The sequence below is a fragment of the Neovison vison genome, chromosome 4, assembly GCF_020171115.1.
Source record: "Neovison vison isolate M4711 chromosome 4, ASM_NN_V1, whole genome shotgun sequence".
NCBI lineage: Eukaryota > Metazoa > Chordata > Mammalia > Carnivora > Mustelidae > Neogale > Neogale vison.
In genome coordinates this window covers 203,821,983-203,847,360 of record NC_058094.1, presented here as the reverse complement: position 1 = coordinate 203,847,360, position 25,378 = coordinate 203,821,983, and the positions used below count along the sequence as shown (strand labels likewise).

The following is a 25,378-nucleotide window of genomic DNA, read 5'->3' as shown; positions in this document are numbered from 1 at the left end:
TGTACCTTTCTGGTGTGGAGACTTTTCTTTTTGCTTACTCTCCTGATTTTCCTGAGTCACTATCTGTGATGTATCTTTAGAAATTTAGACATTTAGAAGGAAAAAAAATGCTTTCTCATCTACATTAATAATACAGTGAGTATTGATGAAAGAATTATCTTCTTTTATAGGAAAAGAAAGCAGAGTTACATTAGTGTGGAATTAGAAATAAGGTCTAAATGCTAACAATAGATCACATCAAAGTAAGGGTATTTATACCAAGAGAAATTGAATAATATATAATATAATATATATATAATATAATATAATATAATATATAATATAATAATATAAATTTCTATAAATTATAGAAAGAAATGTGTTCTGTTTATACCTAGGTCTAGCTACTTAGTGGTTGTTTAGTTGAAGTATATTGGGTTATTAATTTATGAAGTAATGAGAAACAAACCAGAGTCTTTAGTGCTGAGCAATATTAAAATACATCCTCCATATCACTGTTAGAATCATACCCATCTTCACACATGTGCTTACACACAGATACACGCACACCCACACACAGACACTCACCCCTTAGATGGCCCCAGTGACTCATCTCTGTGCAGATTCCCTGTTGATTATCTAGTCAGTATCAACACAATAATATCAACTCAGCCCTGAAAGAGTGGAACAGCAGAGCGCTTATATAAGGCTTTATGATAATTTTTGGTTTTCTATCAAAATAAACTATAGGGTTTAAGAAACACACAGAACTTTGCTTTTAAACAGTAGATAAACCATTTTCAACTGAATGTGGTACTGAGGAGAAAATGCTGCTTGACATCAGAAGTAGTATTTATCTTTTGAATGAGTGCAGAGAATTCCTGAATGCGAGAGGTCAGGGGCTCTTCTCTGAGCCAACCTTCATGTAGGCGGTATAGAGGGCTGCCTCAACACATTATCTGAGAAGCCCTAGAAGAATCCATCTGTACCAAAACCCTTACCTTTCACACATCCATACACTGAAATTCCTACTATTGGAATTGCTATTTCAATTTACACACTGAAAATGTACTTTCTGGGGCGCTAGTGTGGCTCAGTGGGTTAAAACCTCTGCCTTTGACTCAGGTCATGATCCCAGGGTCCTGGGATCGAGCCCCACATTGGGCTCTCTCCTCAGCGGAGAGCCAGCTTCCTCCTCTCTCTCTGCCTGCCTCGTTGCCTACTTGTGATCTCTGTCTGTCAAATAAATGAAAATGCACTTTCTTAGGAAGGGCATTGGAGGCATCCAGTAGAGACTGCCTGAGGCACCACCGAAGTGTAGAGCCCAGAAGTCAGGGGACATCAGAAGGGGCAGAGGGGCCTCACTGTGGGAAAACTCAATGAACCTCACAATTTTGCCTTCTGCTAGATATGGCCAGTCAATATTCTAGTTAATGTGAACAAATGAAATAGGGGAAGAACAGTTGTATCTTTCAAAAGCTACAGTAGCAATTGGCATGTAATTTCTTGCAAACACTCTTGAGCTTATCTCTCCACAGTAATTGTGACAGTAAAACAATAAAAATCAAGATTTAATTTTAACTCATGTTGATCAGTCTGGGTCAGTAAATGATGATGATGGGCTAGAGAAATATTAATCCACGTTGGTTATTTAACATCTGCCTTATTTTGAGGAGAGTACTTTCAAAGTCTCCTACTCAGGATGATGAAAGTCCTTAGTTATATTTTAGTTTATCGCCGGCTTCTCCTTGTAGTTTTCACGCTCTTGGTTTTACTGCCATTGCCAATCATCGTTCGCACCAAGGTAAGTCAACCTGGAGAATAGGCTGGTGGGTTTCCTGATTTATTTAGTTGTTCTTTATTGTTTCTATGTAATTGCCTTGTTCAGAGGTATGTGTGGGGGGTGCCACTTTGAGTTGGAAATCAGGATGGTCATACATTGTGTTTTGTCCTTTTTTCTCCTTTTTAGTGGTTAATGTTGGTTGATTCTCAATATGACTAACTAGAATAATTAAATAATGTATTCAGTCAGAATTGTTCTCTGTCTGGCAACTAGATGAGAGGAAGACCAAAGAAGTACAACCCTTGAGATCTTGTAATTCTGGTTAATCAGTGTCCAAGGAGGATACTCGGTTAGCACAATCCCTTCTCCCAAGCGAATGCAGTAATATGTTACTGGGGGAAGAGCTACAAAAACCATCGGGAGACCCAGCGTCTAGCACAGACTAATTTACTTGTCAGCTCCATGGCTTGGTGTGGGCCACCAAGCCCCCTAGAAATATATTTTCCTTATGGGATGAGAAAACATTGAAAGCATGAAGTAATTTTCTTTGGTTAATCAGGAAATTTTAAAAATTATTGCACTGTGTTCTGATCATTCGAAATTTTATTTCATTTTGGTATACTTATAAGCATTTTTCTGTTTGCTTTTAAGTGTAGTCAGTTTACTAAGTCCAGAACGTTAAACTCGGGACATTTTTAATCCCATGCTAAAATGATTTGAATCAGTAAACATTTAATGAGCACCTTATTTATGTCAGGCGTGATGTTGGTAAGAGGACAACCACTAGAGTTAGGCTTTCTGCTTTAGGTCCCAGGTATTCCACTTATAAGCTGAGTGAGTTGGGCAAATTAGTGAACTTCTCTATGGTTCTATTTTCTCATGCGTAAGATTGGGATACTAACAGACTTGCTGTGAGAATTAAATGCATAAGCACTCATCAAATACTCTCTTGGAGCAGTGGCTGGCACACAGTAAGTAGGGCCACAAGAGTAAGACCCTACAAGACCCTACGTCTCCCTAAATGAGTTGACCCACACCTGGTGCAATTCCCACCACCCCATGAGGCCTTTCTGACGCTCTTCTCTAGCAAGTATTAAAGCAAGGTTTTACCAGTCTGAGTTAAAATAGAATCACAGTAATTATGATACGCTGGATCCTCAAAAGTCTGCCCTCAAAAGTCTGCCACTACTCTTGGAACCTCTGACAGAAATTCATGCGAGCTAATGAATAGTCCTTTTTGATTCTACCAAGGTCTCCTCTACCTGCAATGCTGGAGAAGGGACTGGCTTCTGCTGCCCCTGGCTATGGGTTTTCTGCTGCCGAGGCCAACCATCCGGCTCTAGCAGCTTCCCTGACTGGGGCTGTCCTCACACTGATGTTTCACAATTCCCTGTTGAGGAAGGAAAGGACTCCCCATCCTTTTTGTTGTCAAAGATTGTTCTGAACTCTCAAAGCCTTAAAGAATTTCTAGTGAAAACAATAGGCACAGTCCATTGTTTTGGTTTGGTTGGTGTTGTTTTTCAAATTTTGTGTGATTCATCTTTTCCTCTCCTTCTTTCCCCTCCCCCTCCAGCTACTTCCAAAGACTCCTACATGAGTCTCTGGTGGCCACTAGATGACAAATTTGAGTCACAGACACAGGGCTCTAATCTGAATGCTCAACCCAAAACCCCTTCAGAGACTTGTTACTGCATGACGGCCTTCTCTTTCAACTCCCCTGTTCCTGTGGGTTCCCTAGACCTGGCTGAATTCTACCATTCTACTATGAGTACATCCTAGTTCTTACCTGGAACTCTGCTATATTTTAATATTTCTGGGTTAGTTTCAGCATAAGTTCTTACTTATGGCAGAGAAAATCAGAAATTAAACTGGTCAGTACAAACCTAGGATCTGACTGCATATCATCTGTGCTGGTCCTTTGATGCACACTTTAATGTCACTTGCATGACACTTTGATTATGTTCCATAATTTTCAGAGAAAGTTAATATAAATTCTTTGAAAGGAAGAACAACTAAATAAATAAAAAGCAGTGGTTTCAGTACATGATTCATTAATCAGAAAGTATATTCTTGCTAAGAAATGCAGTCATTGATTTTTTTACCCCCAAGGTGGTATGAGAAGAGTACATTAGGTCTGTGGAGAAACCAGGGACCTGGCATCAAGTTGCATTTGATGAACTGTGTTGCTCTTTCCTTTTCCTCTAATCAACTCATTTGTTAAAACTCAATCAATGTTAATCTGAGGGGTTTTTTCCTGGTACAATAACATGATTTCATTTTTGGCTACTTCAAATGCATATTTAATCATTCAGTCAACTGCTAAATAAACTCAAAGAATACTATTTTAACTCTTGCTTACAATGAAAGCAAAACTTTTTTTTCCCCCCAAAGGGCCTTTGGAGGGTATGAACTTGAGGTAGAGTCTACTTTGACATGGTTCCAAATCAATTTATTGTAACTTTCAGGTTACTGAACTGGAGAACTCAACGCTTCTAAACACTCAGTAATAGAACAACTAAAGAATTCAAACAAAACAAAAAATCAATTTTGCTTTATAAAAACACAGAAAGTCTACATGATGTAGAATGAACAATGAATTATTGACTTTTTTTTCCCATTTTTCTACTGATTTTTGAGTTGTTTCTATAGACTGGCTTTAACCCTTACTTTTACCCTTATCTCAGTTCATAAATGTGACATCAATGATGAGAAACCCTCGGTGGTTTGCAATGTGATATGCAAAGTGAAGGAGAAGGGATTCCCTTTGCAGAGCAAACCCTCTGTTCTAGGAGTTCTGCCAGCTGCTTTATCCAAATGATCTTACTTAAACTTCAGTATAAACCATTAAGACAATCACACATGTTCCATCATTTGCATTTTACATTTGAGAAAATTGATGCTCAAAGATATATGACCCAACAAAGATCACATAGGTGCTGCAGAAACTGGATTTAAACACAGATTCTGTCAGAACTCCAAATTCATGCTTTTTTTTCTTTTTTTTTAAAAAAGATTTTATTTATTTATTTGACAGACAGAGATCACAAGTAGGCAGAGAGGCAGGCAGAGAGGGAGAGAGGAGGAAGCAGGCTCACTGCTGAGCATAGAGCCCCACACGGGGCTCAGTCCCAGAACCCTGAGATCATGACCCAAGCTGAAGGCAGAGGCTTTAACCCACTGAGCCAACCAGGCACCCTCCAGATTCATGCTTCAACAGAAGTTATGTTTTATTCTGTTCTATATTTGTGTTTTTGAAGATTTACTCTCTATTTTGAAGCAGTATATAAAATGTAGCTTGATAGTCATTATTAACAACTCAGGTATTTCTCTTTGTGAAAAAACTTTAGACAGGTCAAACCACAGATGAGGTGTATCTTAACCATTTCCTCAGTTGATCTCCTGCTATTCAATGTCTTCAAGGCAGAACACTGCAATGATTCTAACCACTGGGGACAGGCCTGTGAGGACTGAAGTAGCAGTCTTACATGTGATTTGCTGAATGTCCCAGAATCCCAGCTGTACAAGTAGGTCATGTCAGCTTGTCAAGATATGCTGCCCCTTCCTTCTCAGCTGTGCCCAGATGTTCACCTAGAGCCACAGCATCAGGTTGGCATCTTAATATCTTCTAGTTGGAAGAAATTTTAAGACTGTTTTTCAATGTTTTTATGGAAATTTTATAGCAAAGAATATGTCAAACAGAAGCTCAAATTTAATTTTATGAATTAGGTATAATTATTAGTCCAATTTTGCAGATTAGAAATAGAGACAGAAACAAGCAAATAGTTTACTAAAATGTGGCTATATAGAGGTTTCCAATCAACATCTGACTCTAGAGCTGTGATTTCAACCACAACTGAATATCTGTGTCATTATAGCTTCCACAGTATTATAATAAGTATACTCCTAATACATTGGGATATATGTCACTTTAGTAAAGGAATCCTATTTTTATTATTGCTTTACTCTGAAACATTAGAAATGCTGTCTTTTTAACTGTCACATAAACAAAGAGGTATTCTTAGTCTTTCTCCAGTTAGTAGTTAGTGATCAATAAAACAAGCCTATAACATAATTCCTACTTATGTAAATATTTGCATGTAATTAATAATTATATTGAATTTTCTCATTTCCTTATCTCAGAGAGGAAATTTATTAAATATTCCCGGATAAAAAATTAAACTTGGCCTAGGGCATGTGCCATAGTTCCAGTGATAGCCCCTGTGCAACTTTGTTCTTTTATTACTATTTCTAATATCTTGTTAATTTTTACTTTTCTCACTACTCTGTACTATTTCCTTACTCATTTTTCCAATTCTTGACTTTTCTTTGTATTTATGTTAATAAAACAAAGAGACAAAAAGAAGGCCAGAGTGCTTTAAGGAGCAGTAAGTGGAGAAAATTGAGCAATAATATTTCCTCTGTGTAAGTGCATTTCTTCCAGGTACTTCTCACTCTGTCTAGCTTATTTCTAGTTTATCTCTAATTAGAACTCCCCTTTTGTTTTAGATTTTCTTTTATTTATTTATTTATTTGAGAAAGAGAGAGAGAGCACACACGTGAGCATGACTGAGGGGAGAAGGGGAGGAAGAAGGAGAGGGAGAGAAAATCTGAAGAAGACTCTGTCCTGAGAGTAGACCCCACACCCAGTCCATCTCATGACCTTGAAATCTTGACCTGAGCCGAAAGTAAGAGTTCCATACTTAACCTGCTTAACTGACTGAGCCACCCAGATGCCCTTTTGAGATAAGGAGAAGGGAAATAGACACACAGATATTGAGCAGCATGCCCTAGTTGATTGGTTGCAAAACCAAAACCAGATTTCAGTTATCTCTCAGATACTTCAGGGTTTCTCTGCACAATATTTTGCTCCAAGAAAGACTTAAAGAGCAAAGAGATTGGGAGAGTCAACATAGCAGAGCATAGTGTGCCAGCACAGCACAGGTTAGGGAGGGAGGAACTACAGCATTAAGGACCAGCTGTATTTCTGCAGCTATCATATTCTACCTAGGTTTCCTTCATGATATATTCATCTGCTATACCATGAGTTTCAAAGTTATGATAGAAATTATAATAAATAGAAGAAATGATTTGTAATGAGAGACTTGTGGTGCCAAATCATAAAAAGTATACAGGAAATATTGTGCTCATAAAGAAATGCAACCTTATAAGTGATAAAGAATGTGCTAGAAGAAGGGAGGTGATATGTTGGGAAGTTTCATAGAGAAAATGAAAATGAAGGGGAAAGAATTTAAAATGACTACAATTAAAAGAATGGGAAAGGGAGGAATTCCAAGAAAACATAATGAACTTTGAAAGGGATAAGTCAAATAAACATATTAATAGAAAGAATTGATATTGTTTTAAATGTTGGTTTAAAATATGGTAGAGATTTAAGATAAGGGGGGAAATACTGTTAAGTCCAAGAAAGGAAGCATTTTAGTCACAAAAGAGTATCAGAACGATGGAGGGCAAGAAAAAAGAAAAAATAGAAATCATGCTGATAGTAATGTGGTAGATGAACTAAACCAGGAAGTCCAAATTTGATACATATTCCTTCACGAGTATTTTATGAGAACTTGCTAGGCCAAACTATTGTGCTCAATGAACTGTGGGATTCAAACGTAAGTTTAAGTTAACTGCCTGCTGTCAAGTAGCTTGGACAATTTCCGAAAAGTCAATATATACTGTGGCAAACAATAACAAAATATGGTTGTATATAAATAAGTGCCAAATGATTTAAACAAATCATTTGTGTCTAGACATGTAATTAAAAGGTAGATAAATCTCTGGGGATTCATCCATCTCCAGCCCCTCCATGTCCCCAATGACACACAGTCCCATTGGCCCACCATCTGCCTCTCCTTCTACTTTCTTTGTCTCAGAGAACCTGCTAGCCTTCACCCCATTCCCAGCCTGAAACCCGTGTGTCATCTCAGATACTGCAAATCATCAGGCTATGTTGCCTCACCTCCTAAATCCACTCCCAGTTCTGCTTCTTCATCTCCATTCCTGGCACTGCTTCCCTTGATGCTGTCCCATCTCTCTTTCCCAGGGACCATTTCACAGTCTTTTTTTCCTAAAGTCTCCTGCCAGAGCACTATTTTTAAAATGCCAACCTGGTTCTATTGTACCCCTGGTCAGACTTCTCCAGTGATTCTTTTTTGCCTACAGGGGGATAATATCTATATAAAACATGTATACACTGATAGATCTTCAAGATTTTGCCATTTATTTTTCCCAAAAGTCCTCCCCCAAGCTCCTGGTACCTGTCTCCCACATTCTTGGTTTCCACATTAGCGATATTTCATCATTTGCAGTCCCTGGGTTACTATTGACTATTCATGGCTATTCTTGCCTCTCGGTCTTGGCACATGCTATACCCTTGTCCTGGAATGCTCTCTCCTCTTGCTCTGCCCTTCTTGAGAAAGGCAGTTCCGGCAGTGACACAAACTGAGGATCCTCCTCAATGCCCTCATTGCATCATGGATACTTCAGCCTGCATTATAGTGTGTATTCCATTTTGCTTTCATCATTCCCCACTCCGGACACAAAAGCCTTAAGAACATACTGCCAGTCACACAGGAGATAGTTGACAGCTATGCTGAATGAATGACTGATGATTTCCCATGGCAGAAGGAAGGGGGGGAAGTGGGGGGCTTAGGCCAGATATTGGAGGAAAGATAGGATGTGGGAGAAAGAAGATGATGAAAGGAAAGAACTTCAGATAGAGTGACAGTTGTGGCAAAGGGACAGAACAAAAACACTGGTGTAAGAGGAGAGTGTCTCTTCTTTTCTTTCCATGGTACATTTTTATACCTAGCTTAATAACAACAAGGATGTGAATATCCACTATTAGCTTTATAGCAACCATTAGAAATACTCAGTATCATCCCCATCTTACAGATGAACAAACAGAGACTTAATGAAAGAGGTTAAGCAATTTGCCCAATCACACAGTCTATATAGGAAGTAAGAGGATTTAAATGCAAGTCCATCTGAGGGGCACCTGCATGGCACAGTGAGTTAAACCATTGCCTTCGGCTCAGGTCGTGGTCTCAGGGTCCTAGGATCGAGCCCCTCATCGGGCTGTCTGCTCAGCGGGGAGCCTGCTCCCCCCCCACCCTCTGCCTGTCTCTCTGCCTACTTGTGACTTGCTCTCTGTCAAATAAAAAAAATTTTAAAAATCTTAAAAAAAAAAAAAAAGCAAGTCCATCTGACTCCAAAGCCCATTGAGGACACAGCTTCTTTAATGGTATTTATATCAAATCCTTAAAAGCTTGCTCACAGTTTGCCTTACTCCATTGTTTCTGGGTTTTTGGTTACAAAAGCATAAGTTGAGGTGAAGCCTCCATCTGCTTGGTTGCAGAGTAGCTGTGACCCATGGTGGACAGATAGTAGGAGCAAGCCAGACTTCGGTTGTCTAAGCTGCTGAGATTTTGAGGACTTTTAGCCACAGCGTAGCCTCAGCTGCCCCGATTTCTCTTGCATATTCGGAAAAACTCCCTCAGTGATGCTGTCATGCTACCCCTGGCCTATTTCCCCATCTGGAACGTGAACAAGACTCTTATCAAGAGTTTTAAATGTTACCTGTGGATTGGCTGCCCCAGATTCACCTGAGCTACTTGTTTAAAATCCCCAGCTCTGGATGTGAAGCCCAAGACCGTGCACTGAACAGACTCCTCATGATTCTGAAGCAGATAATCCACAGACTGCATTTTGATCACCCTCTAATGTTCTCAGGTTGGAGAACTAGGTGAACTCTGGGGTCATTTTTAGTTCCGCTGTGTGCACAGGGGGTAAAGCACTGTGTGCTAATTAGTTGCAGAGATTAAATGGAAAGAAGGAGTTAAATGTTCTCAGGTAATTGGCATAGGGGCTCCACCAGTTGCCTTTCCCTGCTATCCATTTGGGTTAAAAACTAATGAGAAATACTAGTTATTTTTCCTTGACTTTGTAAGTTGAGCTCCTCCTTACTCTTTCTCTTCTGAAAGGAGAATATTTCTAATCATTTTAAGCCTTGCAATTAATATGGATTGAGTCTTGAGAAATCACTGCAGCAGAAGGGGTAGGTGTATCACAAACTCTGCAAAGCCCTTTTTCAGGCTCTGTCAAATAATAATAGTGTTTTTCTTGTAGCACCCAGATTTAAAATGCATGATTTTTCTCCTTTCTTAATTGCTCTGCGTTCTCTTTAGAAAATCAATTGCAGTGAGTGAGGTCTGTGATTGGTCCTGCTTTTCTCAAGCTGTGCTGAGAGATCATACCCACATGCGTACTAATTCATCAGCCAAATTACTCCCTAATATCAGTCAGAGTGTCATTTAAAAATGGAGGGAAGGGGTAAAAAAACTATATTTTACAGCCTAATTTTTATTTCAATTCCATCTGGAGGTATAATTTAAAAGAGAACCAAGGTGATTTTTAAATATAATCAGCCATACTTCCCAAGACAATTTGACAGTCAGAATTTGTGGGGGAGAAGCTATTATCCAAATTGCCTAGTCATAGCTTCATTTGCCTTCCTACCTCTGCAGCAAGTACCCTGACTGCACTTGGTTGGGGTGGTTAAGACAAGATATGACGGTGTTATTGTTAAATGGGGCCTGGGGAAGTATGAAAGTGTCAACTGTGAGGAAGTAATCGATGCAGGAAAAGTTTTAGCTTCAATTCTTGTTTACTGGCAACAGAGATGAGAGCTCCAGGAAAATTGGGGAGACATTCACCCACTGGGGTGAGGGTTCAGATATCCACTACCAGCAAGTAGGAGAGAAAACAGAAAAGAAAACAAGGCAAAGAAAAGAGGTTCCTATGCTGAAGAATTTTATGTTTAGGATAGCGATTAAGACTTTTATATAGGGATCAAGACATATAAATAGAAACAACTGTAGGAATAACACTGAAAACCTGTGAGAAGAAAACAGTTATTCAACAAATGTTATTGAGTGCTTACTACGTGCCAGGTGCTGCTTTAAGTGCTGGGAATAGAGCAGTAAATAACAAAATATATGCTTTCATGGCATTTTTGCTTGGATTGAAGGCCACTCTACCACATACTCGCAATGTGATCATCGATCCCTACTTGACATGGAATTACAATACCCACCTCGATGAATGTTGGTGTAGACTAAAAAGGACAAGTCATGTAGAACACCAAGTATTGTATCTGGTGTGTAGTAGGCATTCATAAATGTTATTTTCCCATCCTTTTACATATTTATAAGTCAGAAAAACAGATTTGTCTACTTATTTGTTAGATTTCCTCACCTTTTAAATAAGTTCTTCTATCTATAAGATTTATGATTAGCAGTATAGATGAAGTTCAAACAATTAGGACACCTCTACCCTAACCATTCTCCACTTTAAACACAAAGCAAATATAAGTTTCTGTAGACCAGAATGGGTCAGACAAGCAAACAAGGGCAGTGAAGGTGAGAACCTATGGTTGAAAATTCTCCCACCTCATCCTGGGGTCAGTCAGATTCAAAGACCCAAATCAGAGCCAGAGAGTAGTTTTCTTGCTATGAAAAAAGAAAAAGCTACAGACAACTGTCCGTGGTATTATTCATCAAGATAGGCACTTTCCAGCCTCTCCATCAGGACCTGACTCAAGCTGATGGATCCAGCTAGATGATGGATTTGCACTGTCCTAGTAGGACAGGACCTCAGGCTGCCAAGATAAGACATTCCAGATGGGAAGCTAGGGACTTACTGGAGGCAACTGTAAAGCTTCTAGATGAGCAATAAGGAATACAGAAAGAACAAACACAAAAATAAAACAACTACCACTCAATCTCAAGATGCAAGAAGATAATTAAGAAAGACTGAGAATAGTGAAACTATGGAAAGAGCCCAATGTCCATCAACAGATGAATGGATAAGAAAGATGCCATACACACACACACATCCATACAATTCCATTGCATACAATGGAATACATCTCAGCCATCAAAAAAATGAAATCTTGCTTTTGCAACAACCTGGATGGAACTAGAAGGTATTATGCTAAGTGAAATAAGTCACTCAGAGAAAGACAACTATTATATTTCTCACTCATTTGTGGAATTTAAGAAACAAAACAGAGGATAATAGGGGAAGGGAGATAAAAACAAAACAAGACAAAATCAGAGAAAGAGACAAACCATAAGAGACTCTTAATCATAGGAAACAAACAGGGTTGCTGCAGGGGAGATGGGTGTAGGGATGGTATAACTGGGTGATGGACATTAAGGAAGACACGTGATTAATGAGCACTAGGTATTATATAAGACTGATATGTGGTGCCTGGGTGGCTCAGTTGGTTAAGTGTCTGCCTTCTGCTCAGGTCATGATCCTAGAGTCCTGGGATCGAGTTCAGCATCAGACTCCTGGCTGACTGGGGAGCCTGCTTCTCCCTCTGCCTGCCACTCCTCCTGCTTCTCCTCTCTCTCTGACAAATGAATAAAAACTTAAAAAAGCAAAAATTGATGAATCACTGAACTTTATCTCTGAAACTAGTAATACACTATATGTTAATTAATTAAATTTAACTCTAAAAAAGAAAGAAAATTTAATAATACTAAAAAAGAAAGAAAGACTGAAAATGGAAACAACACAGAGATGAAAGCACTCCAAATAGAGTAAAAACAATAAGAGAATCAAGGCACGTTTGAGACACTTGAGCTACAGATTGCAGGATTTGTTGAAAAGCTATAATAATTAAAAGAGTTTAATAATTTTGCAAGAAGTGATTTTTAAAAGGTGACCATGATTGAGGGACAAAATAAAGAGCCCAGAAACACATGTGCCTACATTTGTAAAAAAACAAAAAACAAAAAACAAAAAAAACTGGCATAGGAAATATAGAGCAACAGGAATTGTGGGGAGGAGATGGACCATCCAATTTAAAAAGCCAGGGCATTCTGGCTACACATTGAGGAAAAATAAGGTATCAATTTCCTATACAAATAAATCAAGGCCCTACACTTGAAAATTTTTTAATTTTAGAAAAAAACATGGAAGTATATAATACAGGAAGAATTTTTCATACAAGGTAGTAAAAACAAACAAAAAAATAACATAGAATTTTAAAATAACTACAGTAAAATCTTTTCAACCAAAAATAGAATAAAGCAAATTGCAGAGATCAGCCAGAGATTAAGAAAAATATTTGTAAATATTTAACTTATAAAGAAATATTAAAAATCTAAAAAATAACCACAAATTCATGAAAAAGAGAAGCAAACAAGCAACAGAAAAATGGTAAGAAGCTATAAATAAGGTAATTGCAGGAGAGAAACAATTATGTTCAGTGACCATGAAAAAATACTTCAGTGGTATTCAATTTGATACAAATTGATGTAAGAAGAACTTCTTATACCATCAGATTGTCAAATAAACTAGCCCAATATACTAATGGTTGGTAAAATGGAACTTTCTCACATTGTTAGTACTGAAATAAACAGATACAACCGTCTTGGATAGCAACTGGCAATAGCCACTACAGTTAGATTCCACCTCTTTCATTCAGAATTTCACTACTACTTTTATACTCTAGCTTAGACAATCTCTTTCCTCTATCTACATAAAGGTAGGTAAAAAGATGTTAATAGCCTAATAATAATGAAAAATTGAAGGGAAAGAGCCTTCAGTAGAAAAATGGACAAATGAACTGTAATACATTCATACCATGTCCATTTAAAATGAATTAATAGGTCTACATGTATCAACATGAATGTATTTGACATACATAAGTAAAATGATAGAGTAAAAAATCATTCTTCCCATGAGTGAAGAAACAAGTTGAAAAATAATATATGCAGTCAACCTTATTTAATTTTAAAACCAAATGTTGTTTATTAATGGTAGAGATGTAGTGAAAAGAGGAGGCCCAGGTACCTCAGTGTTTCTAGCAGCAATGTCCACAGTTGCCAAACCGTGGAAGGAGCCAAGATGCTCTTCAACAGATGAGTGAAGAAAGAAGATGTGGTCCATATATACAATGGAATATTACTTAGCCATCAGAATGAATGAAGACCCAACTTTTGCATCAAATGGATGGGACTGGAGGAAATTATGCCAAGTGAAGTAAGTCAAGCAGAGAAAGACAATTATTGTATGGTTTCACTCATATGTGGAACATAAGGACTAGGACAGAGGACCACAGGGGAAAGGAGGGAAAACTGAATGGGGAAAAAATCATGAGGAAGACAAACCATGAGAGACTCTGGACTCCAGGAACTAAATGAGGGTTACAGAAGGGAGTAGGGTAGAGGGATGGGGTAACCAGGTGATGGATTTTAAGGAAGGCACATATTGTGATGGGTACTGGATGTTATATGCAACTAATGAATCATTGAACATTGTATCAAAAACTAATGATGTACTATATGTTGGCTAAATAAACATAATAAAAAACAAGGAAAAAAGATATACCGCTAGAAGGTTTCTTTTTAAAAAAAAAATATTTAATTCATTTATTTGACAGAGAGATCACAAGGAGGCAGAGAGGCAGGCAAAGAAAGAAAGGGAAGCAGGCTCCTCGCTGAGCAGAGAGCCAGATGTGGGGCTCAATCCCAGGACCTTAAAATCATGACCTGAGTTGAAGGCAGAGGCTTAACCCACAGAGCCATCCAGGTGCTCCATGCTAGAAGGTTTCTAATATAATATCTATTGTCAGAAAAAGGGATTTCCTATCCATATTGATAACCAGTCTGCACTTGATAGCGTCATCTCTCTGGTGGTATAAGAGAATCTTCATACAATAGAAAAGGTGGAGGTGGCCCTAAAATGAGCCAGGGAGGCACAGTGTACACACACAGAGCAGGAAACCCTGCTTAAGGGACATTACACTTCATGCTATGTAATGCGATTTACAACATATGTATTCTGCACAATAGCCTCTGTCTGGCTGCTTGTGGTTTGTTTGCTGAACTTACCATGTAATTTTTGGAAATTGTAGGGAATATATAAATTTTTGAACAGAAAATTTTATGCTTTTATTTTGAGGTATTTTTATTTGAGGAAGCCCTCTCAACTCCCACACCCTTTGTTTTGTGTAGTATTTGGGGAATAAATCATGATTTTTTAAAAAATCTGTTTTATAAAATCAGTCTTGGTCAGAATTTTCAACCTTTTTTTCTTTCTATATTTTCCATCACAACAAACAAAAAAGAAGTAGACATTATTGTGTTCCTCTAATTCAGCTCAAGAACTCATGTACTCATGTGCTTTGCTATTTCTAGAACAAAATTTTATTCAAATTATTGTTACGGTTGCAGAGTTCATTTTAATAAAGATAACCGCGACTTCCACTAGACTTGAGAGGAATTGAAAGAGAGGGGAAATCAATTTACCCACAGTCTAACTGACTTTACGGCTGGCCTTTCTTTGTTGTTGCTTTACTGTTTGCTCATGGTAGTAGGAGCAGAGGTTGTGATGGCTAGTGGCAGCAATGGGGGAGGGGCTCTACTTTAAGAGTAGGGGGATTGGTGATAAGGTAGAGAGAGGGAAGAGAAAAAAAATTAAAGGGATCAACAGGAAACAAAGGTGATATAGTTAGAGATGGGTTAGTCTCTGGATGGGTTAGTCTCTGGATTTTTACTGACAAAATGAAGGAATTTTTCCCGAACCCAGAGCTGGTTCTGTGAATCAGATATCCAGGACACACTTTCAGTGGCAGCACACACAGCTGTTGAGTTTTCTTCTTCATCAGAAGAGCCTGTTCACCAAAAATTACTCACCCTAATATCAGTTTTTTAAAATATATATGAAAAATAGAAAACAATGAAATGTTTTCCTCTATCTTTTGTTCCTTCTTCTTAACAAGAATGTTCATAGATCTTTGGTTTTAAAAATAATTCTATATATTTTAATATTAGATTCTTAAAAGAAAATGCTTGACACTGTATCTGGATTAACCTTCTGTTGTTAAATACCTGAAAGGTATTGATGGAAAAGAACACTTTCTTGCCCATGACTTTAAGCCTGACCAAGAAAGATCACATAATAGAAAACAGGAATTGGAAGGAGATATTCCTGGGATGGTGGGCCCATCAACAGGATAGCTGTGTAATTTATAAATGAGGGACACGAGAATGGAAAGGGTTCCTAATCAGAAAGGCAATTGGTGTAAACCAGCACTATCCCAAGAAAATGGAGACAGATTGCCATCCTACCACCCAGCCCTAGCCCTCTGGATAATTCTGTATTCCTCCTTTTTAGACTTAAAGCTTTCATTAAGTTAAGAAAAATGAGGCATTTCCCATAATTCTGGGAAGGCAACTCTTAGGAACAATGTAAATATGGTGGCTTAGCCAGCTGTAATTACAACCTCCTGGGACTCATACGCAAAAATATAAAATGCACATGAATGTTTGGGGGAGGCTCCATAAACAAGACATAAATTTGAACCTTAACACTGAAGGATGGGGAACTTTATAAAATATGTTCTGAATCTGGAGATGAAACTTGGGCAGAACATTACCTGGAAGCAAGTGTCCAGTTTCCAAGTTGGACCCGGAATTAGAGATTAAAGGGAAGGTTTGGAAGAGGAAGTAACTCAGTGTTTCTCAAACTTGAACCTGTGTAAGAGTCACCTGGGGAAACTGAACATGCTGATTCTGATTCAGCGTGGGGGAAGGGCCTGATTTCTGCATCTCTCAGAAGCTCTCGGGTCATGCTGATACTGCTGGTCCACGGACCACACTGGGGGCCGGGCAGAGAAATTCAAACAAATGGTCCAAGTGTTGATTCTGGAATGGTAAAACAAGATTTATTTGCAAGGCAGTGTGTCTGGGTAGCATTTTTATTACCAGAGATTTTATTGAGATGCTAACAAAGGTACAGCAGGTAAGAGAATAAAGTGAAAAGGTGTAGTGCTCTGCAGAACTGAAAATCACAAATCTGTCTTTAAAGGGTAAGCTCTCCTTGAGTCCGAATAATTGCTGACATGGAAGAATATGATCCCAATATTACCAAATTCCTTAGTTTTTCAAGGAAAGCCAGAAATTCAGATTTTATTTATTTATTTTTTTAAAAAGATTTTATTTATTTATTTGTCATAGAGAGAGAAGCGAGAGCAAGCACAGGCAGACAGAGTGGCAGGCAGAGGCAGAGGGAGAAGCACGCTCCCTGCCAAGCAAGGAGCCCGATGCGGGACTCGATCCCAGGATGCTGGGATCATGACCTGAGCCGAAGGCAGCCGCTTAACCAACTGCGCCACCCAGGCGTCCCCAGATTTTATTTTTAACATGAAATGTGTTGGTTTATAAATCATGATTCAAATGAAACTCACACATGTGCATGTCATCATGAGTCAAATAAAATATATGTTCTTGTTAGACTTGGTAGTCAGCTTGCTGCTTCGTCTCAATAGTCAGACTGGGTCAAAGAGTCCAAGGGTCCAAAGTCCAGAGTCCAGATTATAGTAGAGGCAGTTAGAAACTGTCCCTTAAGGGCATCTGGGGAATTATCAGTATGACAACTTGGCTGAACATATTGTATTAAAGTTCAGAAAGATGTTGCATGATAAGGAGCAGGGATCAGAACCCAAACATCAAGAAGACATGTAAATGAGCTGTTTAGAACTAGAAATATGATGTCAGGAAGTATTCGGGCATGTCCAGTAAATCTTATTACAGTTAGAGTGAAGGTGGCATTGCATACAAGACGAGGATTATGGATTATTTCCAATAAACACCTCAAAATCACTGACTTGATTTTAAGTCAGGGCTGGGCAGTAAAAATATGAATGTTGTTAGGGAAATTAATAATTTAGCACTTAAATTTTGCTTTTTATTGTGTTTCCAAAGTTGCCACTCCTGGGTAGACCATGATGTTCTAGCTTGAAGCAGGCCCATGTTGAGATGAAACAGGGGTTATGTTAGCTAGCACTGGATTGATTTTTCTGTTTTGAGCAGCCCCTTATAGGTTGGTGCTCCAAACAGTTGTCAGGGTGACTAGTCCTTTAATCTGGGTTTATGCAAGGGAATGACAGAAATCGAAGCGGCTCCTTGGAAGACGGTGTGGTTGTGGAACAGCCTAGACAGCAGTGGAGGAAGGGGGTGGGGGCTGAGGGGCAGATCTGAGAGGGAAAATGACAGGGATAGATAGAGGATCTGATTGTGGGGAAAAGAGCAAGGCAGTAATGGGGTTCATTTATCTTTGAAATCTGGGTTCCTGCAAGTATTAGAAAACAAAGTGGTATCCATGTGTTCTCACCAAAACACAGGACTGGTCGTTCTCATGCACTGGTATCTTAAATTAAGCTAGTATTGGGGAGCCTGGGTGCCTCTGTTGGTTGAGCATCTGACTCTTGATTTCAGCTCAGGTCATGATCTCAGGGTCATGAGACTGAGCCCCACACTGAACTCTGTGCTCAGGGCAGAGTCTGTTGGAGATTCTCTCCTTCTCCCTCTGCCCCTCCCCCTGCTCACACTCTCTCCGTCTCTAAAATAAATCAATAAGATCTTTTAAAATTAATTAAGTATTCGCAAATCCTCTCTAGAGCAAATTAGGAAGTTTTTTTTTAGTTAAGGCCAGGCTATGTTTCATTGTTTTATTGTCAAGGTTATAGAGGCAGACTGTCTATAAAATCGTTAACATCCAAGCAGCTTTATTCTATCTCCTGAAAAGATAACATGGTGAAGGCATAACATAGTCCTAGCTTATTAAGGATTTCTTAGACCCTCCCACTGAAAGTGCAGGGACACTAGGTGGCCAAACACCAAGCTCTGAGTATTTACCCTGACGTGGGGGAATTAGAGGGCAGCAGAGCTAGAAATTTTATTGCCCTGGGAGAACCATAAATAAAATACCTCATTAAATGCAGACAGCAGTTTTTATAAATACCCAGTGATGGAATTATTGAATCATATGGTAGTTCTATTTTTGATTTTTTGAAGGACCTCCACACTGTTTTCCTTTGTGCCTATACCCAGTTTACATTCCCAGCAACAGTGCATGAGGGTTCCCCTTTTCCCCACATCCTTGCCAGCACTTCTTATTCCTTTCATTTTCATAATAGCCATTTGGACAGGTGTGGGTTGATCTCATTGTGGTTTTGATTTGCATCCCCGTGATGGTGAGTGATTTTGAGCATCCTTCATGTGCTCGTTGACCACCTGTATGTCTTGTTTAGAAATGTCGATTTGGACCCTCTGCTTATTTTTTTAATTGATTTTGTTACTGAATTTTATGGATTATTTATATATTGGGGGTATTAACTCCTTACCAGATACATAATTTGCAGGTATTTTCTCTCATTCCTTAGGCTTTTATTTGGTTGATAGTTTCCTTCTCCATGCATAAGCTTTACAGTTTGATGCAGTCACATTTATTTTTGCTTTTATTGTTTTTGCCTTTTGAGTCAGATCCAAAAAAAAAAATATATCATCAAGACCAATGTCAAGGAGCTTACTGCCTATGTTTTCTTCAGTAATTTTATAAATTCTGGTCTTGCATCCAAGCCTTTAATCTATTTTGAGTTGTTTTTTGTATATGATATAAGATAGTGGTCTAGTTTTATTCTTTTGCATGGGGCTATCCAGTTTTCCAAATAGTATTTATTAAAGGGCTTGTCCTTTCTCCATTGCATACTTTTGGCTCCTTTGTCATAAATTAATTGGCCATATATATGTGGGTTTATTTGTGAGCTCTATTCTATCCCATTGATCTATGAATCTGTTTTTATGCCAATACTGTACTGTTTTGATTATTACAGTTTTATAATATAGTTTGAAATCAGGATGCATGATGCCTCTAACTTTATTTTCTTTCTCAAGATTGCTTGGTTATTCACACTTTTTGCTCCATACAATTTTAGCATTGATTATTCAAATCCTATGAAAAATGTCACTGAAACTTTGATAGGCATTTCATTGAATCTATTGATTGCTTTGAGTAATATGGACATTTTAACAATATTAAGTCTTTCAAACCATGAGCACAAAATATTTTTCCATTTATTTGTGTCTTCTTTGGTTTCTTTCATCAATGTCTTACAATGTTTAATATACAGGTAGATCTTTCACCTCTTGGTTGAATTTATTCCCAGATATTTTATACCTTTTGATGCATTTATGAATGGGATTGTTTCCTTAATTTTTTTTTCTTGCAGTTCATTGCTACTGTATAAAATGCAACAGATTTTGTGTACTGATTTTATATCCTGCAATTTTACTGTATTTGTTTATTAGTTCCAATAGTTTTTTTGTGGAGTATTGTAAGATTTTCTCTATGTAGTATTATGTCATCTGCAAATAGTGACAGTTTTATTTCTTCCTTCTAATTTGGAAGTCTTTTATTTCTTTTTATTGCCGAATTATTCTGGCTAGACCGTCCAGTACTACGTTGAGTAAAAATAATGAGAATGGGCACACTTGTCTTGTTCCTGATCTTAAAGGAAAGGCTTTCAGCTTTTTACCCTTGAGTGTGATGATACCTATGGGTTTGTCATATATGGCCTTTATTATATTGAGGTACAGTCTATCTATATTCACCTGTTGAGAATTTTTATCTTAAATGGATGTTGAATTTTGTCAGGTGTGTTTCTGCATCTATTGAGATGATCATATGAATTTTGTCCTTAATTAGTGTGGTGTATCACCTTGATAGATTTGTGGATGCTGAACCATTCTTGCATCCATGGAATAAATCTTACTTGATCATGATGCATGATCATTTTAACATACTGTTGAATTCAGTTACCTAGCATTTTGTTGAGGATTTTGCATCTATATTCTTCAGGGATATTGGCCTGTAATTTTCTTTCTTGTGTGTCCTTTTCTAGGTTTGGTATCAGGGTGATGCTGGCCTCATAAAATGAGTTTGGGAGCATTCCCATCTCTTCAATTTGTGGACAAGTTTGAGAATGAGAACTACTAAATCTTTGAATGTTTTGGTAGAATTCACTGGTGAAGCTCTCTGGTCTTGGACTTTTGTTTGTTGGGGGTGTTTGATGACTCGACTCAATCTCCTTATTAGTAATTTTTATTTTCAGATTTTCTGTTTCTTCATTATTCTGTCCTAGAAGATTGTATTTTTCTAGGAATTTATCTATTTCTTGTAGTTCATCCAATTTGTTCAATTTTTCATAGTAGTCTTTTATGATTTTTTCTTTGTATTATTATTTGTTACTATAATTATTTGTATTACTTGCATTTCTTTGGTGTCAGGTATAACTTATCTGATAACATTCTGATTTTATTTATTTAAAGCCTCTCTCTTTTTTCCTTCTAAGTCTAGCTAAAGGTTTTTCAGTTTTATTTATCTTTTCAAAGAACCAGATCTAAGTTCCATTGATCTTTTCTATTGTCTTTTTAGTCTCCATTTCATTTATTTCCACTCTGATCTTTATTTTCCTCCCTCTACTAACTTTGGAATTAATTGTTCTTTTGCTGGTTCCTTTAGGTGCGAGGTTAGTTTGTTTGAGATTTTTCTTGTTTCTTGAAGTGGTAGCCTGCCGACAACTATCTCTCCAATTGTTTCAGATTTCTATGGCTTGGAGACGCTATCCTCTCTGGTCAGCAGAGGCAGGCACTCAAGGGGCAACTCCCGTGTTGGCTTTATTTGCCTGCTGGCTTTGGCAGGGCTGTGAGTGCAGCACCCAGCTCTGGAGGGGATGTAAGGGCAGTATAGGAGTGGGGCACACCCGCTAGTGGTAGCAAGGTAAATGAAGAATGCAAAAATGGCACCAACTAGCACTTCTATCCATGGACAGATCCTAAAGGGCTCTACCCCTCTGTGAGACACTTTTAAGATTAACAAATGACTGTCCTTCATGTACAATCTGGGCAATTTTCAAACTGCCGATTTTGTGCTGAGTCGCAGGGTGGATGAGTTTGTACATGAGCTCTTAAAGAGTAAAATCTCCAGGATGCCTGGGTGGCTCAGTCTCTTAAGCATCTGCCTTTGTCTCAATGACCCGGGATCCTGAGATTGAGCCCCATGTCGGGCTCCTTGCCCAGCAGGGAGCTTGCTTCTCCCTCTTCCTCTACTTGCCACTCCTCCTGCTTATGCTCTCTCTCTATCAAATAAATAAATAAAATCTTTTTTTTTTTTTTTTTTTTAAAGAGCAAAATCTCCATTCCCTACAACTTCATGGGTCTCCTGAACCTAAGCCTTATTGGTTTTACAAGTCAGACATTTTGGGAACTCCTCTCACTGGTGCAGATCCCAAGAGTTGAGATGCCTGATATGGGGCACAAACTCCTCATCCTCAGGGAGAAACTCCATATTTTGAGATACCTCCCAATTGTGGGTCACCATACCACATCTGGGGGTTCTGGTGAAACCACATTCCTGTCTCTTACCTGTCTGGATGTGACTCTTTTATCCTTTGTTATGAAGGAAACTGTTCAGCTAGCTCTTGGGTTTATTTTTTGGAAGAAATTATGTCATGTGTAGGCATAGACATGTTGCGTTTGTGAGAGGAGGTAAGTTCAGTTCTGCCATCTTGAACCCCAAATCACAACCATTTCTTAACAGTGCTCTAAAACAGAAATCCACAATTTTATACCTAGCAAAGCAACAGATCCTGTTCAGAATTTCATTTCTGTTGAGTCTTCCTGTGTTTCTTCAAGAGCTCAGTTGTCTCCAAAAAGCAAAGCAGGAGGTTCTTAACTTCTACGTCCATGTTACTTAGGAGCTGATTTAGTCTCATCCATGTCACATAACTTGGCACTGTCCTCCTTTCTCTGAAACATAGCACAACAAAAAGTTTTTTCTAGGTTGATTTCTCTCTTTTGATAGGAGGGGAAGGCAGGTATATGCTGGTGCCAACCAATGGGTACCAGGGAATGCAATTCAAGTCACGTATGTCTTGCCCCAGGGAAAAGACAGTAACTTGACTATATGCACTCCAAAAGAACTGGAAGTGCATTTTATCACCAAATAAAGGTGAGCACAAGCATTCATACACACTAAAAGGAGCACACACACAAAAAATGGACTATACACTCTTACCTGTTTTGAAGGAAACGTGAAAGAAACTTCATGAAGGAGGATGTTTTTGTTTTAGTTTGGTTTTTCATGTATACTAAATTTTGGCTCTTAGAATCCCTAAGAAATAAGTATTTACTGCCCAACTCAAAGGTACAGAGGCCTTCAAGTTTCTTCTTGCTTTCTCAGTGACACAGCTCCATTCAGCCAATGTCGTTATGATTTAAATGATGATTTCCCAGTCTCATTATTTCACCTTGCATTTTTCCTTTGTTCTTGCCAGGAAGCAGAATGTGCCTATACACTCTTTGTCATTGCCATATTTTGGCTTACAGAAGCTTTGCCTCTGTCAATAACAGCTTTACTGCCTGGTTTAATGTTTCCACTTTTTGGGATCATGACTTCTAAGAAGGTAAGTCCTCTTGCAAATGTTTGTCATAATTACGTTCCTAATTTTGTACTGATACTGCCATTGAGAAAAGCTGTATTGAAAAGGAACAAGAGGGGCACCTGGGTGGCTCAGGTAGTTGAGGGACCAACTCTTTGATTTCAGCTCAGGTCATGATCTTGGGGTCATGAGATCAAGCCCTGTGTGAAGCTCCACACTCAGTGGGGAGTCAGCTCGAGAGTCTCTCCCTCTGCCCCTCCTTCTGCTCTCTCTCTCTCTCTCTCTCTCAAAATAAATAAATCTTTTTTTTTTTTTAAGGGAAAAATAATCCTGTTGAGAAATGCATGTCCTGTCTTCCCAGGCCGATATCTATGCCTGGTGACTCCCTCCCAACAAAAGGACCAACCTTTCACAGCCTGCATTAGCTTTTGCTTTTCAGCAGAATTTGGTCTCGCACAGTGTTAGAAAAGCAATTTTTGTTTTTAATGAAGAAAAAGCTACCCTGTTTTCTTTTCCAGAAACCTGCCATTTCAAAAGATAAAGCCAAATTAACTTTCATGTGTATTTCTGTTTTGTTCTTGCTGAGAGGAGTTTATTCATGCTGAGCGGTGTTTTTACCTTTATACAATCTGAGGGTACCCGTCTGAGGAAAATGGATTCAGTTTCTCATTAAAAGCATGAAATGCATTGAAATCAGAATATCTATCTTCATGCAGTCTCCAGCCACCCAGCACACAACTGCCTAAACCGCAGCTGAAGAAGTCTCAGGAAAGATGCCAAGTTCAAGATGCCAGTCCCTGCAATTTATCACCTTTGGACTTCTATCTTCTGCCAGAGTCCAATACTGCTATCTTGAGGTTCATCTGTCTTATAATGTGGGTGGAGATTTTTCCAACAAACTAACCTATGATACAGTGTTTTTTTGTTCTGTGGGAGAAAGTATTCTTTTCCTTCTCTTCATGTCATTCTTCCTCATTTTGTAGTTCAAATTATATTCTTGCATTTCAGATCCATTTTGCTCCTCTTTTCTTTCTGCATTTTTCCTTCCCTTGTAATCTTGACTCTTTTCTTTCCCACTGATTGGGAAGAGAGAGTACCCAGGGCTGACACTCTGTTGTCCCAGTATCTGGGCTCTATAACTGAAGAAGTTTTTCAAATCCTCCAATAGGCTACATGGATCTTAGTAAAGGAAATTTTATTTTATTTTTTTTTAAGATTTTACTTATTTATTTGATAGAGATCACAGGTAGTCAGAGAGGCAGGCAGAGAGAGAGGAAGGGAAGCAGGCTCCCCGCTGAACAGAGAGCCTGATTGCAATGCGCAATGCGGGCTCCATCCCAGGACCCTGGGATCACGACCTGAGCTGAAAGCAGGGGCTTTAACCCACTGAGCCATCCAGGCGCCCCAGTAAAGGAAATTTTAAAAGAAAGGATTGGCAAGTTCTCAAAAATAATGTGTCAAGTTATTAACCCCTGTTCTGCTGGTTTAGGTGGTTTTACCTCCAAAGATAATTCAGTTCAACAGTAACTATTTGTCTCTTATGATTTAATAACAATAAAATTGACTTTTTTTTTAAAGATTTTATTTATTTATTTGAGAGAGAGAGACAGTGAGAGAGAGCATGAGCGAGGAGAAGGTCAGAGAGCAGAGCAGACTCCCCATGGAGCTGGGAGCCTGATGTGGGACTCGATCCCAGGACTCCAGGATCACGCCCTGAGCCGAAGGCAGTCGTCCAACCAACTGAGCCACCCAGGCGTCCCTAAAATTGACTTTTTAATAGAGGCTGAGATAGAAGCAAGATTAACTGGAATTGGGACGTTTCTGTAGCAAACAGGCTAGAGGAAGACAGGAGAAAAGGGGTACCTAGGAAAGCCTGGCTTTGTGAGAACGCCAAACCTTTGCCTCTTTACAGGATGTGGACCCACAACTAGAGGCAGCAAAATTCTAGGTACCCTCAGCAGTTGCATGACTTAGACTGCTGGCACCTGTCCAAGAGTCCTTCATCTTCCAGAAGCGTCGGCCTCAGACTAAATTAACAGTAATAGAATCTTAGACTTAGAAGCACATTCTTCTGGTCATTTTGTCCTGGGGCAGATTCCTCCTCCCAATATTTCTTATAGATGAGATCACTCAGGAAATAATTAAAGACTTCCTTTGAATGGGCCCAGAAAGCCGCACAAGGAAATAAGAATCATTTTTGAAAACTTTTAGTACTTAAGTTTAATACTTTTACTGAGCACCTTGTTGTATTAAAGAATATCAACAAATGTTGAATATCTTTCATATCCATTGAATAAAATCTGAAATGTTAA

General features: G+C 38.6%; 1 protein-coding gene across 4 annotated transcripts in view; it reads left to right on the top strand.

Moving 5' to 3' along the window:
* Positions 1-1,675: 1,675 nt before the first annotated feature.
* The window catches only part of SLC13A1 (solute carrier family 13 member 1), a 91,314-nt gene continuing 67,611 nt past the window's right edge, over positions 1,676-25,378 (top strand). For 3 of the 4 annotated variants that reach the window (XM_044246488.1, XM_044246490.1, XM_044246487.1), the window contains exons 1-2: positions 1,676-1,783; positions 22,962-23,090. In XM_044246488.1, the coding sequence (XP_044102423.1) occupies positions 1,682-1,783; positions 22,962-23,090 (231 nt within the window). In that variant the 5' untranslated portion in view covers positions 1,676-1,681. Of the gene's footprint in view, positions 1,784-5,182; positions 5,369-22,961; positions 23,091-25,378 lie in introns of all 4 variants that reach the window. The other variant, XM_044246489.1, reaches the window with a different exon arrangement.